We start from the raw sequence: 27099 nt of genomic DNA, 5'->3' as shown, positions 1-27099 counted from the left end.
CAGAGGGTCGCCCACAAAGTCCTCTGGAGGAGCGGTGTCTGCCTCTGAAAGGACTGAGAAGTACAGAAAGACTTCTGCAACACGGGTTGGTATGAGGAGGGAAAACAGGGACAAGTGCTGGTGAGCAGACCAGTCTGAGAGATTCTTGTCCTGATGTTGCCGATAGCTTGCTGTGTGAAGTCCAGTAAGTTGCTGTCCTTCTCTGGGAGTCACTTTGACTTGTCTGCAAACAAGAAGGTTGGTCCGGTCTGTGGTCTGAAAATGGAGAGACCTATGGGAAGGAAGAAGTGTGGGGTGGGCAGCGAGGGAAAGGAGTCAGGGGTCTTCTGCCTCTGAGTTCCAACTCCAAGGGGTAGGGAGAGCCACTTCCCCGCTGCAAGCCCTTTCGTTAGCACCCTCTAAACACTAGACATCCTGGCTAAACAGCTGCCTTCTGGGCCAAGGACGGGGCCTTCGTGTGCTCTGGGTTCCAAGGTTCCATCGAGGCTGTCAGGCCAGCAGATGGTGGGGTGGGGAAGAGCCTACCAAAAGTCTCCCGGGCTCTCATCCTCCTATGAGGCGCTGGGGAGCCAGGCCCCACTGGGTCCCCTTACCTGACCCTGTGCTCTGGGAAGGTGACCTTGCCTGGGTCTGCATTCCCAGTTCCAGAGGTGGTAGTCTCTCTGGTGTGGTTCCTAACGTGCTCTGTCTACTCAGCAGTCTCACGCCTGGCCTGGCCCTTTCTCGTCACTTTAGGTTATTTTCCCCAAAAGTCCAGGAAATGGGAAAGAAAAACGACTTTGTTTATTTACTCTCAGTTGCCTTTTGGACACTGATTCCTGAGCAGCTTATCGGGGGCCAGGAAGAGGGCTCTGGCATTTGTTTCAGGCATCTGAGGCAGAGGAGGGGATGGGGCCCCTGACTTGGGGAGAACACTGATCCAGCTGTCAGGCTTGGGGCCTTGGGGGAGGACGAAGCATGGAAGGAAAATGTCACAGAGCAGGCACTTTTAGTTTGTCTTTTTAGCAGAACCCTAGTGCCGACTGGGGGGGGGGCGGTGGGGCGGTTACCAACCCTTGACTTTGCAGGGGGGACCTACCTGGGGGCAACCCCGGGCATATACTTTGTGCTTACTTAAGGGAGGCAGAGAGAGTTCCTGGGCTTTGGAAAAATCAAAGGCTACCGGATTCCTAACCTGTGTCTTTCCCACATTCCCAAGAGGTGTGTCCTTGGGCAGGTTGCTTAACCTCCGTGAACCCGAGATGCTGCCCCCACTCAGCCAACAAATATTTACTGAGCACCGTTCTAGGCATCGGAAGTGACCAGTCCAAGTCCCCGCTCCCATGGAGCACACAGTTGGGCCTGAGAATATGCGGTGATAACACCAGCCTCGTGGGGGTGGCTGGGAAGGTGACCACCAACCCAGGTGGTCTCTGAGTGCCTGGAGGGTGGGAGTGGCTGAAAATAGGTGAATAGATGGCTGCTCTTATTGGGAGGCATGTGGCCCCATCCACTTCTCAGGCTGGGGCTCCTACCCCTGGGGAGGGCCCCACTGCATGCAGGGTTTGCATCGGGACTCCCCCTCCCCCCACCTCCCATGGACCCGGCTGTGCTGAGGTCACGGGTCACCGCCAGGACCCCATAGTCTGGGCTTTCTCGGAACACCTCCCTGCCAAGGAGCCCAGCGTCTCTAATAGCTTGGAGCCTCTAAAAGCTTTGACCACAGCTCAGCTTATACTCCCTGAAGCCCTTTGAAGCGCTTCCTTCGAACTTGCTTTGCATATTCTGGTCAGATCTGAATCAGACTAGCAGGAATTACCCCTCTCGGTACAGTCTAGGTGGCTGCCTTAGCTTGTCAGTGACGTGAAGCCGAGTTTGATTCCATCACAAGGAGCGCCAGGGCAGCAAGGCGGTAGAGCCACCGCCCTCTGATGTAGAGTGTAGGTGTGGGTGAAAGAGCAAGCAAGGCAGAAGGGGCGGGGGAGAAAGGCTCAAGTCAGGTTTTTCATTAAAAAATAGTGCTCTTTATTATAAATTACTGAAATGTTTCTTTTTTGAATATAAATATAAATATGTGCAAAGTTTGACTTGGATTGATATTTTGTTAAGTTCTTCAAGCATCTCCTATCAGCCTCGAAGGCCTGGGTGGGGGGAGGGGAGAGGACTGGAGGTGGAATCTTTATAAAAAACAGAGTGATTGAGGCAGATTGTAAACATTATTAAAAAACAAAAACGAAACCCAAACAAAATAACAGGAAAAAAAACAAACACCCCAACACACAGCTGCCCCATCCAGCCCAATACCTGACACAGAAAACTTTGTGTTTAGTTTTCCCCAAAAAAGAACAGTTCCAGGTAATTCCATCCCCGCTACATTCCTGTAAGTTTTCACTGATCAGTGCTATTGCAGAGCGGGAGCAGCTGGGTGGCAGGGCCTCTCGATGACTTCCTGCCTGTGCCAGTCCCCCAGGGTGAGGAGGGAGGGCTGTGCAGGGTCTGGGGGGCTGTGGAGCCTGGTGGCTCTGCTCTGGCCAGAGCCCAGGCACCACTGGCCGGCCAGTACCAACTGGGCTGCCATTCTTCCTGCGCTCAGGTGGAAGGCATGGATCTCTGCCCCCACCCCCCCATCCATCTCCGACCTCCTCCGCCAAATGGTGTGTGGCCGGTGTATGCCCCTCTGAGAATCTCTTGGCCTCTGCTTGGATTGGCTGAGTATGTGGCTTCTTGTGTGCCAGTCCCTATCCATGGGACAGGGAGCATTTAAGGCAAATCTCCTAGCCAGATATAGTCAGGAGGCACAAAGTAGAATCCCTCATCTTCTCTGTCCAGGATCTGGGGTCAAAGGTGGCTCATCTCCTCCATCTCCTCCAGCCCCATCCCCCAGGTGCCGAAAGGTATAGCATGGGTGGGGAAAGAAGAATTGACCAGCCGTCCATCCCCTTCCAAATGCCACTCCCCCCTTAAAACGGGGGAAGGGCCCTGGGCTCTCCCGCATTAGATGGACTCTAGGACCTGTGTTTCTGGTGGCTACCCGACGGGGGAGGAAGAGGGGGGAGTGGAAAGTTCCCCTTCAGGCCACCCCTTGCCCTTCTCCCCAGTGCCAGAGGTGAAGCAGGCAGCCACCCTCCTCACCTGGGCTGGGCGATGGGGGTGACCATTTCCTTGGCCAGCCGGTAGCCCTGGGCCCCTGAGGCGCCCTCTCTCTTGTCCACCCTTTTCCAGGCCCGCGACCTGCTCAGGTTTAAAGCTCTGTTTTAAACCAAATCAAAGAGCAAACAAGTTCCGTTGGAAAGTTCGAAGATTCCCCGGCAGTTCTCACCAGTTCAACACGCCCGCAGTGTCCCCTGTTTGGAAGCGCAGGGGGTTCGAGAAAGCGGGAGAGGAGAGAGAATCCACTGAGGTCGTTGCTGTGGTCCCCCTGGGCCAGCCGGCTCCTCTGGAGAAGCTGGCGTTGGGGAGGGGCGCTCAGGTGGCTCTCCCCCTCCCCTCAAACACATTCCAGGTACCACCCGCCCAGTTCTGCGGGGGAAGGACCAGAGGGCGGGGCCTGTCCGCCCCCTAGCTCACCCAGAGCTGCAGGACTCTCACGGCTGGATTCTTGTGCTTATGCCATGTGCCATGGAGGAGAGGGGACCCGGGCCCCTAGCCCCTACCCTTGCCCTTTGCTCTCTAAAGGGGGGCATCGTACTGGTCCAGGAACTCCCGAATGGGCCCAGGCAGCTGGGTGACTTTCTCATAGGAGTCCAGGTGGCCATTAACGGTCTTCCGACAGAGATGTTGGAGAGTGGCCACGTTGGAGGAGAGGGGCCGGCTCAACACCAGAGGGATCTTCTCGCCCCCCGAGTAGATGTAATAGGCTCTCCTGGGGGGGCTCCCCGGGAGCGGCTGGGCCGACGGCTGCTCGGGCACCTCGGAGGAGGGCGAGGAGGAGGGTTCAGTTGGGGGCGAGGAGGAGGGTTCAGTTGGGGGCGAGGAGAAGGAGGGGGCGCCGGAGGGCGGCATGTAGTGATGCACCAGCTTGAGCACGCAGTCGAAGCGGGGCACTGGCTGCGTGCTCCGAGGATCGCTCTGCAGCGAGAAGCTGCCCCCCTCGCACTGGATGCGCAGGTTCTTGGTCCCCGATTGCGTCTTGACGCTGAGCGTGAAGAAGTGGCGCTGATCCGAGCTGTCGCGTATGAGGAAGGTGCCGGCGGGCTCGGCGCTGAGCAGCAGGTTCGCCTCGCCGCCCGTCACGGCGCTCCAGTAGAAGCCGCTCTCCTGCAGCTTGCGCACTGCGTTCACCACCAGCTGGTACTCGCTCTTGGAGCTGAAGGTCTTGAGGCGCAGGCTGGTGTCCAGGGGGCGGCTCATCCCGGCGGCGGGAAACTTGCTGTGGGTGACCATGGCGCACGGAGCCAGCGTGGATCTGCGCGGCGGCGGCTGCAGCTGCTCGGCGGCCTCCGCACAGCGGCCGCTACCGCATCCCGGGGGGCTGCGGGGAGGAAGGCGCGCGCCGCGTGAGTACCCGGAACCCTCCAGCGCGCCCGGCCCACCCCGGCTCCCCTGCCTCCGCCGAGCGGCCGGGACACCAGCTGCCCCGGAGGCGCTCGCCTGGGCCCTCGTTCCGACCCAGACAGCCCACGGAGCCCGCCCAGCCCCCGCCTCCAGGCAGCCCTTTCCCCAGCGCGCACTGGGAAGGCGCCGAGTGGGAAACTCGGGCGCGGAAGTTGGGTCTCCCGGAGAGTGGCCGGGGTGGGGAGCGGGAGAAGGGCCCCCGGGACGCTCTGGGCGCCGCTCAGTCCGGTGGCCCCGGGCGGCAGGGACGGAGAAAGAAATCCGAGGCATGGGGGTAGGGAGGGGACACGAGAAGCCCGAGGGCCCCAGCCTGGGTATTCCGGGAACCTGGGATCTCCGGCTTCCATCCGCTCTGCCCCCTATCTCGTCCCCTCCCTGCCGGGAATGACCCGGGAAGGGGAGGGGAAACCGGGAAAAGCTCCCGGGACTAGCGAACCGCCCCCCCCCTCCACGCCGCGCCCCTCCTTCCTACCTGGTCCCAAACCGAAGTCTCTGGCCTTGGGGCTGCCCCTCCTACGGTCCCCAAGGCGCGGCGGCGGCGCGGTGGCCAGCGGTGGCCCGCGCTGCGCCCAGATGTTGGCGGTCGTGAAGTCCACAAAGGGGCCTCGCGCGCGCGTCTCTCGGGCTTCGCTGGGACGCCCGCCCTGCCCCCTGCGCGCCCCCGGGCTGGCCGGGCGGGGGCGAGGCGAGGGATCGCGGCGGGAGCTGGGCCGGGCGGGCGGTGTGCGGGGCCGGAGTCGCGGCGGCGGCAGCGGCGACGGCGGCGCGGGGAGTCCGAGTCGGAGTCGGCGCTGAGGCCGCGCTCGCGGGTATATACGCGGCCGCGGCGCCCCGCCCCCCGATTCCTGGAACTGCGCGGCCGGCCTTCTTGTAATGTTTAGTCACTACTCGCAGCAATGAAAGGCTGTGCGCGGATGGGAGGGAGGGGCCGCGGGCGACCGAGGGCGGGCCGCGAGGAGGGCCAGAGACCCGCAGAGACGCGCGCAGAGACAAAGCGCAACGCGAGGCAGCCGGGGCGGCCGGCGGGCTAGGCGCCAGCCCCGGCGGCGCGTTCCTGGCAGCGGCCCCTCCCCCGCGCGCGCTCCGCCCCCAACTTCTCATTCACACTTTCCCCCTCCCTTCTAAGAAGGCCAGTTTCTGGCAGAGGCGGGGGCGCCGCTCCCGGAGCGCGGGCAGTTCCAGGAGGCCGAGAGGGAGAGGCTCCCGGCTCCCCTTCCCTTTTCTCGGACCTCGCGGGGAGACCCCCCTCCCGCGCCCCAGGAGGCCCATGCCTGCCTCAGGGGAACTGGGGACACCCCAAGGCCGGGCCGCGAAACTGGGACCGGACCTGGGAGCCCGGGGGGGTGGGGATGCGCGACAGTCACCTGTGGGCATGTCCCCGAGGTGAAGCCGGGAGTCCTAAGGGTGGAGGTGATGCAGCCTGAGTGGCTGCCGTCCGGCCTCAGCCCATCGGCCCACTGCTAGGTTCTTTGCCGACGCAACACGGGTGCCGCCTCCCACCACCAAAAAAACACAAACGCAAAGAACAACCGCTTTCGCACTTCTGGGTCTCCAAACCTGCGAGGTGAGGTGTGGGTCCGGCCAGGTGCTCTTAACGCGGCGGGACTGGCCCGAGGGCGAGCGATGGCCCCACCCCGCGCCCCGCGTCCGCTAGAGGGCGCCCTGGGGTCTGCTAGTTGGAGCGGAGTTTGGTGCTGCTCGCCCACCCCCCGCCCAAGCCCTGGAACGGGAACCCGAAGGGGCGGTGGGGAGGCTGGCTCAGGAGCTGGGGCGGGGGGAACCTTCTCGGGGGACCGAGGAGAATTCACATCACAGTCTGGAGTTAGACCTGGGAATAAAAGTCCAGCAGTGGAGGATTTCCGGAAAGCAGTTTTCAGTTCAGCCCGCTTTCAGATAGCCCGGGATCGCCTAGAATGTGCGCCTCCTCTGAGTGTCGGGGCCCGATCTCTCCTTGGGGGTGAGAAGAGGAGGTGATTGAGGTGAACAACGGATCTGTTCTTGGTCACGTCGGCGTGGATGTGGGTGGTCTGAGCTGACCAGGGCCAGCTTTACAAAGGATGGAAAATTTTGCCATCTGTCCCCAAACAGGCAGTGGGGTGCTGGAGACACCTGAGAACTAGTTTAAGTGGCACTTAGATTGTCAGCTCTCAGGACGCAGGGGCTGAGAGCTTTGGACGCTGCCCTTTTCCCAGATGCCATACCACAGAAGATAAGGAGTCAGAAAGGAAGGGAGAGATTCTCGGGGGTTTAGAACTCAGAGACCTGGCTCCTTTGCTTCTCTAGGAGCTGATAGGCAGCTCACTGTGCCCCCAACTTGCCGCTGTGTCTTCGGTCTGTGCCATCACTTCTCTCCCCCACAGATGTCAGGGGACTAAGTGAGATGTGGTCAGGACACCCAGTCTCTCTGGAATTCAGCTTTGCCATCCGTAAAGTAGGAATAATAATCTTTTCCCATCAGAGATCTGACATTAAAAAGACAAGAAAAGATTCTGCACATCAAAATGTGCTAGACATGGATGTAATTCAGTCCAGTTCTCCCTTTGGATTCTGTTAGGAGAGCGGTAGTCAGGAGGAAGTCTTGTTACTTCTGCAGCGGGGGAAATTGATTTATTCAACACATTTCACAAATATTGGACTCTATGTACCAGACATTGTGCTGGGCATTGAAATATAATGACGAATAAGACCTAGTCTTTGCCCTCCAGATACTTGCGTGCTAATGAAATGGATTCTCTTTCTCTGTAGAGTCAGGAGTTCATTCTTTTTCTCATCCATTGCTTAGGAGGCTGCCACCATGACCATCCACTTCTGTGCTGAGCCCCGTGGAGGACAAGGAAGACTCACAAGGAATAGCCCTTGAGTTAATGGATGAGAAACTGCTTTGTAAGTTATAAGGCTCTGACACAAGTTAGATTCATTCATCCATTCCAAAAACCCTCATTGAATGCCTACCTTTGCCAGGCATGGGGCAAAGCACTGGGAACACAGAAGTGCTGGGTGAATCCTGCAGGGATACAGGGGAGGTGAGGGGACATGGGACCCCCAAGTGTTGAGCATCATGAGAAAGAAGTGGTTGTAATTATGATCCTATGAGACTGTGACAATTCATTCTTGCGGGGAGAGGGGGTCAGAAATGGGGGCGGGAGAGATAAGGAGGAAGTAACAGCCCCTGAGCTTGGGATTCCCCGGTCTGGTTGGAGAGACTCATATCTCTGAAATAGGTAAGTCCTAATGTCAACAGCACGGTACCCAAGTGAGCCAGGGCTCTGCCAAGGGCCAGGAGCAAAGGCTGCATGACTGTCGGGGAGCATAGAGTGGGCCCAAGAGTACCTGGATGATTTAAAGAGCAGAGAGGAGGGGCAGGGTCATCATGCATGCCCAGGGGCCTGAAAGAAGCTGTCCTGCTGGAGAGGGGCAGGGCTCCCTGCATACTGACTCAGGAGACTGAACTGCTGTCCGGGCTCCACAACCCAGTAGCTGTATGACTTTGGGCCACTGACTTTCCCAGCTGTGCCTCAGTTTCCTTATTTGTAAAACGGGCTGATAATAGTACCTACTTCATCAGGTGGTTGTGAGGACTGAGCCAATGCATGCAAAATGCTTAGAATAGTGCCTTGCACATATTAAATGCTCAATTTATGTTAGCTACAATTATTTTGAAAGCACTGAGGAGTCTTTGGGGAGAGGGAGGAGAGGAGGGCTGAGCTGCTGCGGCTTGGGCTACTAGGGGATGCATATGGCTATGAATGGCTTTATGTTTTGGAGAGCTATATATCTCCTATATAAGATATATTCCAAAAAGCTGCTTGTCTTCAAACGGTTCAGCCAGTCACCAAGTTTCCCTTTGGTTTTCTAATATCTCCAGGGGGTCCCCACTGCCTTTGTGGTGACCCAAACCTCTCAGTGAGTATATGTCTAAGGCTCTCTGCTTCCTCTCAGCTTCATCAGCTGTCTCTGCCCCACTGACACTTCAAGCTCCAGCTACATGGAGCTCCAGGCTGTGTCCAAAACGTTCCCCAGGCCTGGGTCTTTGCATGTTTGCTTCCCTCTGGGTGGAACTACCTTTCACACCTTGGCTGATTTCTACTTTTCCTCTGAGATTTGGCAGAGATCAGTCTAAAGTTCCAGCTCTTTCTATGCTGAAAAACATGCCCTACTCATCCACTGATAACCTAGAGGAAAAGGACTATAGTTGATTTTTTTTTTTCCCTATGGAAGCCTAGAAACTGGTACATAGAAAGTGCTCAATGGCTCTTTAAATAAGGGATTGTGTTGACTTCTGTTTTCCATCATTTTTAGATACTACTGACTGCTTTCTTCTCGAGTAGCTTTTGGTTTTTTCCTGAAGGGCTCAAGAGCGGCTGTTTAGCTGGGAAGGAGGGTGTAGAAGCCCCTGTGTGGTTGGTGGAGAATATTAGGCCTGCTAATCAGAAGACAAAGGGAGTGAAGACTCAAACTTTGCTGGAGAAGTCAGGGAGGAGAGATCGAGACAATACAGGGCACACTCCCAGACACCTTCTTCCAGGCAAGAGAGATGCCCAGACCAGGGCAGACCTGACCTAAGGCACTTTCCCTGTCTGCTGGGGATGGGTAGGGGTGAGAAACCGTCATCCAGGTCTGGCCCCTCTGCCCCTCCACGCTGTTTCCCTGGCTAAGGGATTTAGGAGCCTCCTGCCTTTTCAGAATCTCTCCCTTTGCAGAATTTCTTATGAAGTCAGAATCCCATTTCCAGGCAAAGGTGCTTGGTCATAAAGATAATAAAGACATTCATTCATGATGGAGGGGAAGTACACAGCGGTTTCAGCGGCCCGTGGGGCTTCACTTACTCATGGTGTGTGACAGATGATGAGCTCTTGCCCAAGCCTCTTAGATGGGAATGCTGGTGCCTGTGGGGTGGTCGCAGGAAGCTCTGGCACGTCTTGGTGATCACAAGGTCCCATCCTTGCACACATGATCTCCATAGCCTCCGGGGGCCAGCCTGGGCGTGGGCACTAATGGTGCCATTGTTCTGTTTGGTGGCTTTGCAGCCAGATGGGTTAGGAGACTGGCCTCAGACCACAGGAGTTGCTCAACACCAAGCCCAAGGCCTCCCTCTGTCTCAAGACTGATGGGCTTCCTACAGCAGATAGAGATGGAGGCACCCTGGGTTCAACTGCCCGGTGGCCTGATATTACTTATCCCACGTTGATTGTGCTTCTACTACATGCCAGTTAGTTGGGGAAGCCTGGGGATACAATGGTGGGGAAAAGACTGTGGTTCCTTCCCTCTGGAGCTTCTAGGCTAGTGCTGATGGTTACAGGAAATAGGCAGGAGGCAATGAGGTCTCTCCTCTCCTGCCCCCCTTTCTCTTGGACAATTTGGAGAAGATGCGGGGAGTGTCTCACTTGACCTCTTGGAAGCCCTGCCCCTCGCTGCCCCAGTGAGTCTCTCCCAGGGCTGGGCTTCCTTGGGCATCTTAGCCCCTCTTAGCTGAAGCCCCTGCCCACCAGGACTGCTGGCCGCAGGGCAATGGCAGGGCTGACCTTTCCTGTGCAGGAGGAAAGGTCCGAGGGTCGCATCCCAGGCTGACCCCGACCTCCCTCTTTCCTGCTTTAGACAATCCTGAGGGGCGGGCGGGGGAGGCCTGGACAATGGCCCGCAGCCGGAAGAGCCATTCCAGTTTGCAGGCCTTTGTTTCTGCCGGGAGGGGCGGCAGAGCTAATGAAAAGGTTTATGGCTCAGATGTCTGTGAGCAGTGGAGGAGTTCCTTCTGACATTCCAGGCCCAGCTGGCCTCTGGCATTTCCCAGAAAAAGTGCCGAGGGAGGGAAAGAAAACACTTTACCAACCCACCCACTTACCCACCCTGCCTTCTCAGATTCCTCTCCCTTCTGGCACTCGGGCTGGGTCTGAGCTCAGACCCCTGCCCGGGGGGCCCCAGTCCTCCACCCACAGAGGGAGTAAGGGGTAGGGGGTAGGGGGTGGGAGGGTGACTCTAGGAGGGCCTGGAGAGTACGAAGTGTGTGTGGGGTATCTGGGAGGGGAGAGAAGTTTCTTCCACCGGCTCGAAGAAGAATCCACATCTGTTCCAAGTTCCGAGTCGGGGGTAGAAAAGGAGGGGCATTAGCATCTAGCCAGTTATCTCCCCTGACCCCAAACGAACCAACCCTGCTCTGTCCTGAGCTGGGATGGGAATAGTCTCTGTTTGCTCTGAAGCGGCCACTGTGCACGCACCCGTGCCCTTTCCTGCGCCCGGGAACAGACACCGGGGTAGCGGGCAGTTCTGGGAAGCGAGGCTGTGGTGAACCATCTGGGCTGTAATGCAAATGAGGCCTGGCCCTGCGCCTGGAGCTGAAGTGGCAGTGCCCCGAGAGGGAGAGCCGGCAGGGGGGTGAGGATGGAGGCAGGCTCCTGGGCTCCAGATGTCCTTGGAGAGCCAGGATGGGTGGGGGGCCAGGTGGATGCAAGGGTCTGGCTTGCCCCACAGTAGCCAGATGGGCTGGCTGCTGGAGCACGGCAGTGGGCAGCCCTCGACCTACCAGCCTCTTGGGTCAGGTGTTGCTCATCCTTTCTCTCCGGGCGTGCACGCAGCATCTGAACTGACCTCCTGGGCCTGCACTCAGGCTCCCTGCAGTGGCAGGGTTGCCACGAAAACCTCCTGAGTCCCCCATCAAGGTGTGTGACACCCCTAGGAAGGTCCCTGGCTCCTCTGAATTTGAAGCACACAGTGGCACGCACTGATTCTTGGACAAGTTCAAAGGGATGTGATGTATCCTCTCTCAGGCTCCCAAGGCCCGGAACCAGCCGGGATGGCAGAGAAGTGGCTCGGAAGGAGTGGGAGGTGGGAGTCTCCAGGAGGGACAGAGGTGAGATTCTAAGGTATGACACTGGGGGCTGGCTCTCCGAGTCCCTTGCTTTCCACCTTGCCTCTTGCCCCTGCTGCACTCACCTGGCCTCACATGAGTGGAGTTCAGAGTGTCTTCACCTGGGTACATGAACTGCCCCCTGCCCAGGATTTCATAAGACCCCGATAATTATAAACAAAATGCTGGTGGCAGTCCAGATTTCTGGGGTAAGTGGACCTACTCAGAGTCGCTTCTTGCTCCTGCAAGACTTACTTTACAAAACCATTCGTTCGTTCATTCCTTTTTTTTTTTTTTTTTTTTTTTGACAATGCCCCACGACATGGGGGATCTTAGTTGCCTGACCAGGGATCGAACCCGTGTCCCCAGCATTGAAAGCGTGGAGTCTTAAATACTGGACTGCCAGGGAAGTCCCCATTCATCCATTTCTTTAAGAGGTAACTTTTGAGCACCTGCTATGTGTCAGAGACTGGTCTGGGTGCTTGGAATTTATCACTCTGGGCCCTCATGGAGCTTAGACTCTTTCCAGAAGTACAAGGTTCTCCCACAGTTGATGTCATGATTAATTAATTTCGACTGTGCCAAGTAGTCTGCAGGAGAAGTCTCAGGGGCTGTGTGAGCATATTATGGGGACACCCAGTCTATAGGGGGGGACATCTGAAGGGAACCCCTGAGGAAGGGACACGTGCAGAGTGATGGGAAGCCGAGGTCTGGAGAGGTCACCTCCCCACGTCTCCCACCTTGTAGGTGCTAGGAGCAAGCAGAGTCCGCAACAGGTGCACCACCAGCATCAGGGCGCCTGGGCTCTGCCACCAAGCATCTTTCCCACTGTCCACTTCTGTCTCATTTCTCACTCTCCCACCCACTGAAGGCCTTAGTCCCCAGCTTCCGAGCTCAACCTGAGGCAGCTATGAGCAGAGAAGATGGAATATTCTACTCCATTCTACCGTGGGAGGTGGGTCAGGCACAACCTCTGACTTCTGGAACTTTGTAAAGCGAAAAGATGTTTCACGAACAGGCAGGACAGCCTCAAGGTTCAACATTCAAAAGGCAAAAGGTACAGATGAACTGTGACCTTCTACAGTTACCCTTCCTCCTGTGGTATCTGGGGCATTTTTTTTTTTTTTTTTTGTACAGATCAAAAGATGCCTGTGAAGTGGTGAGCTTCAGGCTGAACGAAGCCCACAGATGCATTGGTTGACCTGTACAGAATTTAACATTTTTGAGACAACATTTAAAAATCTGGCAATTTCACATCCACATTTGAATTGGGGGCTTTTGGGGAACAATCTGGCAGGTCTGGTGGGCCCTCTAGATGGGACCTGGGCTCTCCAGCTCAGCACAGCCCACCACCCAGGATGGCTGCCCTCCCCCCACTCCCCTCCTGCCAGGAGCTGTAGGCATGGATGTGGCAACTCTACCTGGCTTCTGTCTTCCCGCCTCTCTAGGCTAAGGGGTAAGAAGGACAATTGACTTTGGGGGATTTCCTTTGAGTCTCTTTCCTAACTTCCAGGAGACTGGAAGTAAGTCAAGCCTGAGCCTGGGAGTCCAGAGCCTCTTCTCCCACCTGCTGGGGCCTGGTCTGATTTGGCCTCATCTCAACAAGGAGACTTGTCGTGCTGGAGACTCTGGTGCCAGTCCTGGGGCACACCTAGCCTGTTGCTTCAAAGCATCGTGAGGGCTGGGCAGGGAGAAGCAGAGGAAGGTGGGGCAGGGTGGGGTTTTGCCAGGAAGCCCCCCCCCCCCAGCAGCTCACCTCCGCCACCCAAGTGGCTCCCGGGGAGCCTGGGATTCCCTGGGACATAACTGGCCACGGGCCGCCGTGTCTCCCCACGGGCTGGGCTGCTGGATCACAAGGAGGCCTGCAGCTCCTGGTTGGGGTGGCGCTGGCTGCCTGCCACACCACAAGAGGCTGAGATTCCCCTGAAGCTGAGAGCTGCATTTATCTCTCACCGGGACAGAGATGCAAACTGGCTTGCTCTGCCCAGGAGGCATTTCCAGAAATTTGGGCTCTGACTTCTTGCTGATGAAATGCCAGATTATCCTGGGCCTCTTTGTGGCAAGGGAGCCATTGAGCAATAGGTATCTTGTTTTGCAGATGACAAGATTTTTGACACTGAAAAGTTTAAATGACAAATGCAAGAACCTTGACCGCTTCTCCACCCCTACCAGCGAGGTTGCTGGTTTGAACTCAGTGCTTGGCCAGTTTGTTCTTCACAACCCGCAACTCCAACTTTCTCAGGTCCCTGGTGCCAGAAGACCTCATCTCTCCATGTTTTAGGGCCATACAAGCCCGGTGGGGCCCATGCCAGGTCCACTGCTGCAGCCTAGGGAAAAGCCATTTTCTGAAACAGATGTTGGCAAACTATGGTGCAGGGCTGGCAGGATGCTTTTGTAAATAAAGTTTTATTGAAAATACAACCACACTCATTTCTACTGCTTGTGGCTTTTGCACCAGACTTGAGTAGTTGCCACTGAGACTGGCCCCCAACGTGTGAAATATTTACCACTGAGCCCTTTAAGACAACGTTTGGCAATCTCTGCTCTGGGGGAACAGAAGCCTGTCTCATGCCAGGGAGGACTGGGGTTAGGTCTTAGTTTTGGGGAGGAAGAGTATCAAGAGCTGGAAAAGATCAGGGTAACAGCTCAGTGGGGAGAGCATATCCCAGGGAGAATGAAGGCAGGAAAAGGGCTGATGGCCTGAGGGGAGACCGAGGGCTCTGTGAGCTGCCACATTTGCAAAGTGATCTGTGACAGCAGGTCAGTAAAATCCCAGGAGGCCAAACCACCGTCGCCCCACCCTTGGTGGAAAAGCACAAACTGGCTGGTTCCCTCCTGCAGCCGGGAGGCTCCAGAGCTCACACCTCCTGCCATGCATGCATTTATCAAACCAGCATGAATGAGTCGGCTTCTGGTGCCAGGTCCTCTTCTGGGTGCTTGCTGGAAGACCCTCGCTCACAAAGCAAGCTCTGGAAGGAGGGGCCTTCCTCTTACACTGGCGTGATTTTCGGTCCAGGGAGTGAATCACAGGCAGTGAGGCACGGGCCCTTGGCTCAGGATTTCCTGGTGTTTCCTGCCTGGGAGAGCAGCCCCACTATCAGGGGCAGCAGCCCACCACTCCCTGACGTCAACTCTCCTTCTCATGAATGGGTTTCCTTTTCCGTTTGGATGATCTCAGTCATCAGTCCATCGACCCTGTCATTCTCACCCTGGCACCTCCTGTTTGGGAAGAAGCAAGCAGACTAACGAGAAGGCAGTGGGTGCAGACAGGAGGATGAGGGGGACTCAGTGGATGGGCTTCCGAGCCACCGAGGGGTTTCAGAGGACAGATGCTTTCTCGCCTGGGGTCATCAAGGTGTGACTTGAGAACTCCCAGCAGCTGTCGTCATGTCTGTCCTCCAAGCAGCTTGGGGGTGCTCCCAGGCAGACTTTCTGGGCCACCTGTGTTAGCTGAGCGTGACTTATCTCCTCTACTTATTCTCCCTAACTAGCCCAGATGAGACTTCTTGGAGGAAACAGTGTTTGTGTGCTGTCATCATGTAAAAATGTAACCATCTAAAAAATTGCTCAATCCCTGAAAACCATTATTTAAAATTTTTGCAACTCTAAATGTGTGTGTTGTAGGGCAAAGTCATAATTGCCTCACTCTGGTTGTAGCTCTGAGTGTTTCAAAGTAGCCAGGAAGGCCAGAGGCTCTCGGTGTGTGGCTTCAGAAAGGACTGGGGTCATTGTCTGCTGTTTATACTTAATGTAAATACTCCTTAGTTTAACTTATGGTACTGTCAATATCTCTGTGTGCTACTATAGTTTACTTTAGATCAGAAATTCCCAGTGGGATGGTACTATGGTTGTTTGTCTCAATACCTCACCCAGCAAAGCATCACATTGCGAAAAGAAGCTGCCAGCTCTTTTCAGGATGGTTAGGATGCTCCTGTGGTCCACGTGGTACTCATTGCCCAGCATCATGGTGCAGCCATTCAGCACCTTGACCCTGCAACTACCCTGTGCCAGGCATGGTGCAAAAGTGGAACCAAGCAAGGGATAGTTTCATTCTAGTTCCTGGAAATTAGGCAGTTTGATGATTCACCACTTCTAACTTGGAAGAGTTGAATCAAATTCTGCCCTGTATTTGTAAAGCTATCTGAACTTAAAGGAAAAATTAAAATCTGAAGTACTTTCTGATTGTAAACAATTTGGAAACTCTTAAATAGCACCAAATAACCAATGTTAACATTTTGGTGTATTTAGTTTCAGTCTGTCTGTACCCACACTCTCAAATTTTTAACAAAATGGGATAAGCTCTATACTACTCTTTGAAATCTGGATTTTACTCTTAATTTCATTAACCTTTTTTTTTTTTTTTTTTTGCGGTACGTGGGCCTCTCACTGTTGTGGCCTCTCCCGTTGCGGAGCACAGGCTCCGGACGCGTAGGCTCAGCAGCCATGGCTCACGGGCCTAGCCGCTCCGTGGCATGTGGGATCTTCCTGGACCGGGGCACGAACCCATGTCCCCTGCATCGGCAGGCGGACTCTCAACCACTGCGCCACCAGGGAAGCCCAACCATTCTTTTTTAAATAAATTTATTTATTTTATTTTTGCTGCATTGGGTCTTCGTTGCTGTGCACGGGTTTTCTCTAGTTGTGGCGAACGGGGGCTACTCTTCATTGTGGTGCGCGGGCTACTCAGTGCGGTGGCTTCTCTTGTTGTGGAGCACAGGCTCTAGGCGCACAGGCTTCAGTAGTTGCGGTGTGTGGGCTCAGTAGTTGTGGCTTGCGGGCTCTAGAGCTCAGGCTCAGTAGTTGTGGCGCACGGGCTTAGTTGCTCCGCGGCATGTGGGATCTTCCCGGACCAGGGCTCGAACCCGCGTCCCCTGCATTGGCAGGCTGAATCTTAACCACTGTGCCACCAGGGAAGCCCTCATTAACCATTCTTTTTTTTTTTTTTTTTTTTTGGTCACACCTCGTGGCTTGCAGGATCGGCTTGTGAGATCTTAGTGCCCCAACCAGGGATTGAACCCCAGGTCCATGGCAGTAAAAGCACAGAGTCCTAACCACTGGACTGCCAGGGAACTCCCATTAACCATTCTTCTAGAACATACTTTTTTTTTTTTTTGGTGGTACTTGGGCCTCTCACTGTCGTGGCCTCTCCCGTTGCGGAGCACAGGCTCCGGACGCGCAGGCTCAGCGGCTATGGCTCATGGGCCCAGCCGCTCCGCGGCATGTGGGATCTTCCCGGACTGGGGCACGAACCCGTGTCCCCTGCATTGGCAGGCGGACTCTCAACCACTGTGCCACCAGGGAAGCCCGAACATACTTTTTTTTAAATGAATGCATGTTCTTCCAACATAGTGATTTACCATTATTTAACCAACTCCCCAGTGTTGATTGCTTCCAGACTTTTGATATGAACAATGCTGAGATGAACATTCTTGTAGGGAATGTATAATTCATTTCCTCGGGTAATTTGTTGAAAGCAGAATTCGGAATGTTTTGTATCCTGTGTGTCCATATCCTTTTAACCACACAACACCTCCCCTCCCCGCCATAAGTAGGATACAATTATCTCCTACAGCTTTTCCAGTTTCCAAGTCCCAGCCTATGTGGAGCCTGCCAAGGAACCACGTGATACAAATGAGAGTCATCCGTTACCTTTTAAAATCAGCTACAGAAAAAGTGTTCTTGGCTGTAGGAATGAGCTCCTTCAGCCTCTTTGGCCATGGAGCCGTAGTTCCCAGGGGCGGGTTACAGCATGTGTATGCATTTGGGTGCATGCGGAGGATGGAGGGGTCTTTACTGCACCTAAACTGGGTGAGCTGCTCTGTGCCCTGGAGCTGCAGGCCCGGGGCTGACAAGGTGAAGGATGGTCCCGCCTGGGTCTGGTGGGGATTTTCCGTTCTCAGTGCGCCCGGGTGAGTCAACGGACACCCACTTCTGTACATCTTAGCTAACACCTTCGAGCAGGGGCTCGGCCTGTCAGGTCCAGCCTGAACTTGGTCGTGGGGTCTGACAGGTGATGTCTCTCACTTTCCACCCCCATCCGGTATCGAGACCGAGTCAGGGGATGCTGGTGCCCACGCCCTGCTCCTCCACGGCCTGGCCCCTACGCGCAGCACACCTGCGCCCCCCTGGCGGGAGACGGAGGCTGCGGGGTGGGTCCGCCTCCCCTCGAGGCTCCCGCGCGCAGCCCGTGTCCGCGCGCGCGGTTGTCAATAAAGTTCTCGCGCGCCGGAAGCGGAAGCGGCGAGACTCCATGGCGGCTGCGGCTGCGGCGGCGGGGCCCGTGTTCTGGAGGCGGTTGCTGGGCCTCCTCCCTGGCCGCCCCGGGCTGGCCGCTCTCCTGGGGCGCCTGTCCGACCGACTCGGCAGGAACCGGGACCGCCGGCGCAGGAGGTGAGAGAGCGGTGGGGCTGAGGGCGCGCCCGGCCCCGACCCTCATTCCGCGCTGCCGGCGTCGCGGTGAGCTCTCCGTGTCCCCGCGCGCGGGCCCGCCCGGCCCCCGCAGTCCCGCCTCGCCGCCGGGACTCCCCTTCCCGGGGAGGGGGGCCCCGCCCGAGGTCGGTCGGGCCGGCCCGGGGCTGCGGGGGCTGAGCCCGGCCTCCGGCCTCCGTACTCGTACGCTGGAGCGAAGGGGCTGTGTGTGCACACCCGGGGCGGGGGGATGAGTTCGTGCGTTGCTTTGGGCCCCGGGGTGTGTGTGTTGGAGAGTCGTCGCGAGAGACACTGTTTGGGTCCGGAGGGGTCTTTTCCTTAAGTAATCCTAGCAGCGAGGTGACTTGACGGGAGTGAATCAGCCCTGCTGGGATTCTGTGCCTGCAGCATTTCTCACATCCTGCCAGAGAGGGCTGTGAAGCAATCCTGAGTCAGGAACACTCCGGCCAGGGAAGAGGAACCACTTGAAACCCCTTTTACACTTTGCAAAGGGCCTGTGTTCTGGAAAAGTACTGAAGTGAGTTATGGAAATAGTGAAGTAGGCTTTGAAGCAGTTCGTTCAGGCAGTGGTCTTTCGAAGTAAACATTTGCCAAGTACATGGTGACCTAAGAGGCCTGCTGCTGTTGCTAATATTTAAAAAAAAAGAAAAGACTTATGTGCAAATAGTTTTCTTGTTGGAGAGACTCGGGCCTTACACTTGTTTCTTGAGAAAAAAAATCTTGGAACTGCGTCTTTTTGCAGAGTTTGCGCCTTAGATTTTTATCTGCTACTAGGGTGAGATGTGATCTTCTGGCCTTTGGTAGAGAGATCTGTGGTCCAGTCATGTGTGCTGATTCTAGGTATGGAAAGGAACTTGCTTCTTATTGGGTTACTTTGGAAGATTTTCAGCAAAAATTCAGGTTTGACTTAGGGGAACTTTTTGTGATAGAATCAGCCCAGGACGGAACTCTTGGAAGCTTACTGATCAGAACGGCTTTAAGTTTCACATCAGTGAACCCGGTGGGAGTGGCGTGTAGAAGAGGTGGCCTCTGTTCTCTGTAACTGGTGCTTAGCAAAGACCTGTTTATTCCAGTGGGTAGTGAAGTCAGATGACTTCTACGTCCTGGTATCAAACCACTGAGAAATTTGGTTTAAAGTTTCAAAAAATGTTCTCAAGGATGAGATGTTTAGGCCATTTTGTCATTTCCCTTGTGTGTATTTAAACTATACAGAAAAGCACTTCATGATTAATCACTGTTTAACATTGGCGTTGATTACTAAAGGCTGTTGGGGCAATCGCCACAAATTCTTTTAAGAAAGACATTTCTCTTGAGTGTTTTTCTGTGGTGGGGGGAGGGCAGTGTGGCCGTGGGGATAGTCTAAATTGACTTCTTAAAAGTCTTTTTTGCAAATAGCGATAGTGGATGCAGGACTTGTGGCTCCATATTTCTTCTTAAGTTGGTTAAGGCTCTGGGTCAAAAATTAAACCAGGAACTCAGTTAAATCACAGACATAGAAACACAAATGTCAGAAATTTGCGTCTTATAATCCTTGGAGGTGATGCCTATGCTAGGACAGAGGATAAATATTTTGAGCAGTATTACTACAGTACTGTGGGGTTCTGACCCTTTCTTTGCCTTATTTGGTTTGCAGATTTTTTCTGCTTGTCTGTGGCCTGGGTGTTTGGGGTTACTCATGTCTGTATGGCCACTCACCTCCAGTGGCTGCTGACTTTCGTTTCTTCTCCATTGTTCAGTTGCACCAACCAATTCCTCATTCCCCGAATGATGTGGTTTCTTGTAACTCTGATCATTGATTCATTGATAATAGTTCTGTGTAGCCATGAACTTATTTTAGATTTTAGCTTGCCAGTCTGACTCAACTGTTCAGTGCTTGGTGAATCCTCGTGACTAGCAAGGGGAGTGGTGAGAGGGAACAGTTCTTTACTGCAGTGGTTTCCTTTCAGCTATAGAGACAGCCATAGTGACAGAGAAGTCTATTTAAAATTACTTCTAGGGGCTTCCCCGGTGGAGCAGTGGTTAAGTATCTGCCTGCCAATGCAGGGGACGCGGGTTCGAGCCCTGGTCCGGGAAGATCCCACATGCTGCGGGGCATCTAAACCCGTGCGCCACAGCTACTGAGCCTGCGCTCTAGAGCCCGTGAGCCACAACTGCTGAGCCCGTGCTGCAACAAGAGAAGCCACGGCAATGAGACGCCCGTGCACCGCAACGAAGAGTAGCCCCCCGCTCACCGCAACTAGAGAAAGCCCGCGTGCAGCAACGAAGACCCAAAGCAGCCATAAATTAATTAATCAATTTAAAAAAATTACTTCTAATTAGTGATTTGGAAAGACTGCTGTTATTTCTTAAGCAGGCATCTGACTCATTATCATGGACAGCTGGATTCATTCACTTATTCAGCATGCGTGTATGGAGCACTGCTGTGCTGTGCTAGGTACCAAGGAAACATACATAGTCCCACCTTCATGGTGCTCAGACCCATAAACAGCCAATAGTAAAGTAAGGTAGGAAAGGTCATGGCAGCACTAAGGCACGCCTGGAAGTCACAGAAGGCTCCCTGGCGGTGATGATCTTGGAGCTGTGTTTTGGAGGCGTGTAGGAGTAGGCTAGGTGAGGAAGTGGGTGGGGAGCCAGTGTTCAAGGAAGGATGGTGAGTGATGTAGGTTGATGGTGGCAGCAGCGGAAAGCAGCTCTGAGGTGCCACAGGTACTCAAACCGTTTCCAGGAGCCAACTGGGTACTGAGGAGGGACAGGAGGGAGAGAGGAGCTGGGCTGAGACCGAGCGAGGCAAGCTCTGAGAGTCCCTGTACAATTTCTCCTGATAATGGTCTAGGCCTGAGGGGGTGGGGCTTGTATGAAGTCATGGACAGTGGGAAGAGAAGAGAGGGCTGGACTGGAATCAGCTCTGGTGGGGGTTGTGTAGGGGGCTGCTGAGGAGGTAGGTCATGTTTCTGACTTGGGTGACCACATGGATGGTGGCTTGCTTCACTAAAACAGGGAGCGAGAAAGAGGACCAGGTTTGGGGGGTGCCGATAAGGTGAGTTCGGGGCATGTCCGTTAGTATCCAGGTGGGCCCAAGTGGAGGCGCTCCCTGTTCAGGTGAAGGGCAGGTCCGGTGCTCAGGCGAGGAAGATAGAAACTTCAGGTAGTTTCTTGGAGTCATCAGACTACACAGAACTGACTTGTTATTTGGCGTATGAGACTTGGTGGAAAATGTGTCAAGAGGGCGTTAGTTCCTAACTGAGTTTGCTGCCATACAAGGAAATATTTTCTCTGTGGTCTCCTTTTTCTTTTTTTAAAACTATTTTCAATTTGAGCTATGTGTGCAGAAAAGTCTTTATTTTTGAAACCCAAGTTCTATTTTCTTTATTCTAGGTGTGTGTATGTATGTGTGTGTGTGTGTATATTTGTGTGTGGGGGTGGGGTGGGGGTGGGGGTGGGGTGTCCTAACTTTCCTGAGTGTAAGAGGGAAACATAACCAGCAAACTGTTCTTTTTATTAGGTTTCCTTACCTTGTAATGCCAGCTCAACATACTCTTATTCAACTTCTTAGTGGTTTCTACTCTGAGGGACCACCAGATTTCCAGAAATTACTTTTTCTCTGAGTTTTCTGATGCTGGGACCCAGTCCTCCTTATTCATTAGAGTTCAGTAGCACCACCTCTTGTATTATAGCAGTAGAATGGGTGGGAGGGGGGATATTTAGAATCAAAGCATGATTTGCCCAAATAATTCAAATTTGATCTTGCAGAGAATTAAAATAAGATTTGCAGCTGACTGACTTGTAAATTGTAGCTTTATTAGGTTCATATTAACCTGAGTACCCTCTGAGCACATTGCTGCTGCTGCTGAATTAGGCTCGTCAGTCAGCTGTGTGCTCGTAGATAGAAACTAGCCTGGGATTGAAGCCGTCTGATAGATAATTCCCTTGTAAACATGTGAGCCGAGTAATGTAAACGAGTCCTTTTCACTGCCGGGAAAGTCAGGCTGGTTGTAGCAGTTTGGATTAGTAGAACGTGTGAGTGGGTTCTCGGCAGGCACTTGGCTATGCCTGGTGCCTTTGGCTGTGGAGGTGCGTTGTGGGTTATAAGTAGATGTTAGGTTTCTAGCCCCTCGATGTAATCGACTTTCTTTTGGACAAGCCAAGAGGAGAGTCAGCGTGTTGCCACATGCTGGCAGCCCTGGCCTCGTGCTGGACTTGAGGGAGTTCAGTGGCCGTTGGTCTTCTGTGACCTACGGGAATTCACACTCATTTCCCTTACTTGGGTTTAGGTCTTGCGTTAGTCAGGAAGGGCTGCCTGCTGCTGGGGCTGCAGGAAGTCTCGTCCTTTCGTGTAGTTTTTCGAGCCTTTTTCAGGAAGTGTTATGACTTGGTCTTTTCTCATCACTCACCTCTTTACGTTTAAATGTGTGTGACGGGGGGAGGGTGGGTTTTTCTTAAAAAGTAGTTTCTGAAAATATTGCAATCCGGAGAGCTCAGTTTCTTTTAAAAACTGCTTTCTTTTTTCGTCGTTTTGTACAGATTTGGGTGGGATACAAACCACAGAGTGTGTACTACGAATCTTATAGTCCCCAGAGAGCTCGTGGACCTTTAGACCATGACTCTGAGTGCAGGACACTTAATTAGTGCCCTGGCATGGTACAGGGGACAGAACTCTTGTGCCGTACCCGGTGGATTTGTGGTTAGTGTAGGAGATAGTCCTTCGGCATCACCGTTTTCTTCCTTCAAAGCCCTGCAGACCCTGTTTTGAAAAGACGCTAGGAGGTGGGCCTGCTTCCTCGTGTCCCATAGGGTGGGTGACACCGCTGTAGCCCCGGGAGAAGCACCTGTGTCCTCTGAAGCCATGAGAGCTGTGCGGGGCCTGGTGGAGGTGAAGTGCAGACCCAGGTGGAATTCTCTGGTGTTGCCTTTCCTTAGTAGCACCTCCACTGCCCCCGTGAGAGCTCGGTTGGACCTCCAGGCGCACTGTTGTGCATCCTGACGAACGGAGAATGCAAGGTGTGGCAGTATTTTTCCATGGAGCACTTGCAGCTTCAGAATGTTTGGTGGAATGGAAGACTCCTGTCTCTGCACACAAAGGAGAAATGCCTTCTCCCGTTTCCTGAAGCTTCCCTTGCACATAGCTGTGTTCGCGGCCTCTCAGCAGCTGTTCTGCTCTCGCTCTTTCGGTTTGGCTGGTACTCTGAACTCAAGTCCCGCTGCCGTCCTGTGCCTCTCATGAGTAGGGTGGGTGCATCGTCCTGTCTAGGGCAGGCTTCTGCTGTCCCTGCTTTAATGGTGGCCCCCGGACCACGGACAAGAGTGTTACTGCATGCTGTTCTTGGTCAAGGCAGTCCAGATACAGATTCCTTTTAGAGATGCTGGGAAGAAACTTCCCTCTCTTCCCCACTGCCCTCCCGCTCCATCCTCACGGTGCTCTCCTAGCGTCACCCCCCATCCTCTCACCCCATTCCCCCAGGCCCCTCTCCAGGTGGAGGGAGTGGCCCCAGGTCAGGGGTCCTCAGCATTTGGGCCCAGCCCACTCTCCAGCTCAGGGAATTTGTCTGCAAATTTCGCAGAAGCCCTAAATCATCTGGCTGAACCTTTCTCCAGAGTCAGGTGTCTGTGTGGGTGGTGGCTGGAGCCCACCCTTGGGAGAGGATGCTGTCGGTTCCACCTTCAGAATTGTGGGCTGAGGGTTGTTTGGCACTGTCGTTGCCGCCTCTGCCACCGGCTGAGGGCTGTAGCGAAGTAGTGAGGCTTTTGCCTGAGTTCGAGTACCAGGGCGCGCCCCTGCCCGGGCCCTAGCTCTGTCCTCCAAACTTCCCTGATAATCCGGAGTAAGGGAGTGAGAGGGCGGCAGAACCTTACTATCTGGCCCCCCGGCCCCTGCCACTTCCTCCTCCCTATAACTAGAAATGGGAGCTAGTTGTTATCTAGAAAGAGATGATTCAGGGGAGTGCAGGCCTAGATGTGGAAACTGTGTGTGTGTTTGTTTAGTTCTCTAAATGGTGAGTGTGACAGCCCTGCTTTTTTTGTAGAGTAACCACAGCTCCTTGCCTCCTCCAGTCTCTTGGGGGTTAGGGTTTTGACCTGGGACAGCGGCCTGGAGGGGGGAATTGCTTGTGCAGGTGGTCAGCCCCTGGAGGCTGGGATTACTGTGCAGCAGGGGCCGTGGCTGGCACGGGGAGAAGTGTTTTCTGAGAAGATTCCCAGGCGTCCGTCATGGAAAGCGGGAACTCGCCCCCGTGGGGATCTGGCTGAGATGCACGGAGAACGTGGGCCCCTGCGCTGGCTCCCACGGGGACTGGCTGCTTCTGCCCCGGCCCAGGTGCTGCAGTTAGATTTTGAGTGTCTGGGGTCTGGATGTGGTCTCCCCACCTTTGCCGACCTTGTGGGGCCTTTATAAAACTCTGTGCTCCTTTTCCAAGCACCTTCCTCTTTGGAATGTGAGGTTACCCCTCGAGGGTTGGGTCTCCTCCACGATGAATCCCTGAAACCTAATTGGCATTCAGTTCTTCTCCTCTCTAACAAAAATAAACCTGTCAGTACACAGGTTAAACAGGAAGCAACATAAAAAAGCCCTCAGCAGATCTTGGACTGAGGCCCTGATCTGGACTTGGACTGAAGCTTCCCAGGAGAGCTGCCCGACAGGCCCGCGACCTGCCCGCAGTGGCCCAAGGCCAAGCCTGTCCTGCCGAGCCCCTCTCCTGGGTGGCGGGGCCCGACCCCCGTACAGTCGCTGTGTGTCTTCTCTGGACTGACTGTTGAGCCCCTCTTGGGTTTTTCTGGCGCTGGTGGGTTTTGGCAGTTCCTGCCTCTTCCCTTTGCTCGCACCTCTCCTTGCCTGGACCCCCCGCACTTCCTGTCTGAACCCCACTGGGCGGTCAAAGCCCATTTGGAGGGAGGGTGTCGTGAGGCCTCACCAGCAGCTCAGGCATCAGCAGCTCCCCTTTTTGGTCACTTGAAGCACATCCACCGTATGTATATTTTGACCTTTCCTTCATTAGCCTTAGCATTTTCTTTTGTGTTCTTAGATGATTTCAGGTGTGTACGCTGCTGAGGCCACCAGGTTTGTGGGCAGTGGTGCCCAGGCCGGCCGTGCCTCCCCCGTACACCATCGGTGCTCACATGACCACTTGGATTGAGGCCCAGGTTGGCACTTGCCCTCTCCTGGGTTGCTGTGTGCCAAAGAGGTGTTTCCTCATCTTCCTTTTTGGGAGCGGCTCTGAGTCTGTTGGCTCATCTGAAGAACGCGTGGGGCCTGACTGCATGGCTTGGGTTGCAGGCGACACCCTGGATATTTTTTATATGGTCTGAGCGATAAGTGCTGTGAGATTGGGAGATCAGTTGATCTTACATTGCTGTGAGGTTTTCCTCCTCAAACAGACTATGTTTAATTAATGAACGTTAGACTTTAGGCCCCCTTTGCGGCTTCACGTTGATAGATTGTTGCGCACCTTTCCCGTTCTCATGGTTTTCCGTTGGACTGAAGGCGCTCCCTCTCCCCTCTGGAAGGTAGCCTTGAGCACAGCAGGAGCATGGCCTCCACTTTGGGGAAATCGAGGCCGCAATCCCTTGTTTACACGTCTAGGCCTTTCATTTGCTGCTTGTTACCCGGAAGCCAGAGGAGAAGTGTAGCAAGCTGATGCCTGGGAGTGTGGTCCCCACCTCTGCCCGGAGGCCCATGGTGAACCCTGGCTCCCCAGGGTCCAGACCTGGTGTCTTCCACCCGCTGACTAAACTTTTCTTGGCAATGAGTCGCTGTGACAGCCCGGTGGGCTTTCTGGGAAGCACAGCTGTGGGCCATCTGGCGTGTGTGTAGGGACATTCAGGAACCCTGGGAAGATTCAGCGTTTTATCAGGAGGCAAGTGAATGAAATCATCTTCCTGGAATTTGTGGCCCTTCAGGCCTTGGGGTGTTTAAGCGTCCTTTCCCTAGAGTCCCTCTTGAGGCCGTGGTGAAGGTCACACGCTGGAAAGGATTTTCCTGCTGCTCTTTGCTGGAAGTCAGATGAGGGGCTGGTCGGTGTGGGGCTCTGGGTGTGCACTGCCCTCCCCCGGCCCCCACAGGTGTCTTGTCATCTGGACAAAGATGAGGCTCAGCGGGCAGGGGACTGTTTACTGCGGTCTTGGCCTCAGTGGACGGGAACCAGCCAGAGACAAGGTGTGACCTCTGAGGAGAATGTGTCCAGGGGTGAAGGGGCAGTTGTCGTCACTGCTGGCCCCTCTTGAGGTGACCTCTTCCAGCGCCAGCTTTTCTCTCTGTATCCTAGTGTTAAAGAGAAAACTTAATTTTTTCTGGGTCCTTCCTTGAATAAAAGCCCATTTATCTATCTCATCAGTCAGACAACCGGGGGTCTGGGTTGTACTCACCAGACTGAGACTAGACCTGCCCTTGCAGGCAACCTTTGGAGGCTTTCTGCGGGTGGGTTCGTTGGGGGCATTAACCAGGCAATGGCTTTTCTGAGTTTACTTGTGGCTGCTCTAAATTTTGAGTTGTTTGGAGTCAGCGTAAAGTTTGGGGTTTATCCATAGGCTTTGGCAATTCTTAAGTTGCTCAACTTGTAGGGGCTGAAAAATTCTTTTACAGAGTTTGACTGGGGCTCACTTAAGATGGTCTAGGAAATCTGAAGTTTGCCCCCCCCCACCGAAAAATTCTTATTTGCCCACAGGAGCTGAGAGAGACTTGTGAGGAAGTATTTGAGAAGTGTGACCCTTTGTATGTCTCTTTCCCCAGGCCACCATGGCTGTTGTTGGCTCCTCTGCTGTCTCCAGCTGTCCCCCATGTCACCTCGCCTCCTTGCTGCCTGTGTCCGGAGGCCGTGCATCGCTTCCAGTGGATCAGAAACCTGGTTCCAGAGTTCGGAGTCTCCAGCTCTCACGTCAGGGTGCTTTCTTCACCTGCAGAGTTTTTTGAGCTCATGAAGGTAAGTTGTGTCTAAGAGAGAGAGAGTCAGACATGGAATTAGAGGTTTGGGGGCATAAGGTTGGCCAAGTCCTGGGCTGAAGCACCTTCTGTTCTAGAAACTTTTGATGGCTGCTCAGCTTATTCCTGTGGGTTCCACCTGTTAGGTTTCAGCTTCACAGATGGCTGAGTTGAGCCGTGATCAGAAGCTCCCCTGGGTGGCTGATGTCTCAGGTGGAGCAGCTCAGAGCTTGTGGGCACTGAGGGTCAGGTCCTGGGTTTTGGTTCTTGTGACAGATTAATTCCCTTCGTTCCATGTTGGAGATGTAGGCTAGACGGGAGGTTAGTGAGAGCTTGGGGACCTCAGCAGGCACGTCCCCGCTGAGGACGTCTGGGAGGGAACGAACCT

General features: G+C 54.5%; 2 protein-coding genes across 7 annotated transcripts in view; one reads left to right on the top strand and one right to left on the bottom strand.

Moving 5' to 3' along the window:
- Positions 1-2004: 2004 nt before the first annotated feature.
- Positions 2005-5273, bottom strand: SOCS3 (suppressor of cytokine signaling 3). Its single transcript, XM_060081271.1, has 2 exons — positions 5006-5273; positions 2005-4450 (listed from the first exon to the last, which is right to left on the bottom strand). Exon 2 carries the CDS (start codon positions 4360-4362, stop codon positions 3649-3651), a length of 714 nt encoding a protein of 237 aa, XP_059937254.1. The 5' UTR covers positions 4363-4450; positions 5006-5273; the 3' UTR covers positions 2005-3648.
- A 12334-nt stretch (positions 5274-17607) lies between these two features.
- The window catches only part of PGS1 (phosphatidylglycerophosphate synthase 1), a 45161-nt gene continuing 35669 nt past the window's right edge, over positions 17608-27099 (top strand). For all 6 annotated transcript variants that reach the window (XR_009530433.1, XR_009530434.1, XM_060082478.1 and 3 more), the window contains exons 1-2: positions 17608-17764; positions 26523-26712. Coding sequence is in view for 4 of the 6 variants with exons in the window: in XM_060082478.1 (XP_059938461.1) it covers positions 17625-17764; positions 26523-26712 (330 nt within the window). In the remaining 2 variants the exon portion in view is untranslated. The remainder of the gene's footprint in view (positions 17765-26522; positions 26713-27099) is intronic.

Source organism: Mesoplodon densirostris, chromosome 18 (genome assembly GCF_025265405.1).
Source record: "Mesoplodon densirostris isolate mMesDen1 chromosome 18, mMesDen1 primary haplotype, whole genome shotgun sequence".
NCBI lineage: Eukaryota > Metazoa > Chordata > Mammalia > Artiodactyla > Ziphiidae > Mesoplodon > Mesoplodon densirostris.
Note: the sequence above shows the minus strand (reverse complement) of the source record. Positions and strands in the feature narration are given on the sequence as shown.

Coding starts and splice junctions, on each gene's coding strand:
- SOCS3 (XM_060081271.1), bottom strand. CDS start 4,362: ATGGTCACCCACAGCAAGTTTCCCGCCGCCGGGATGAGCCGCCCCCTG.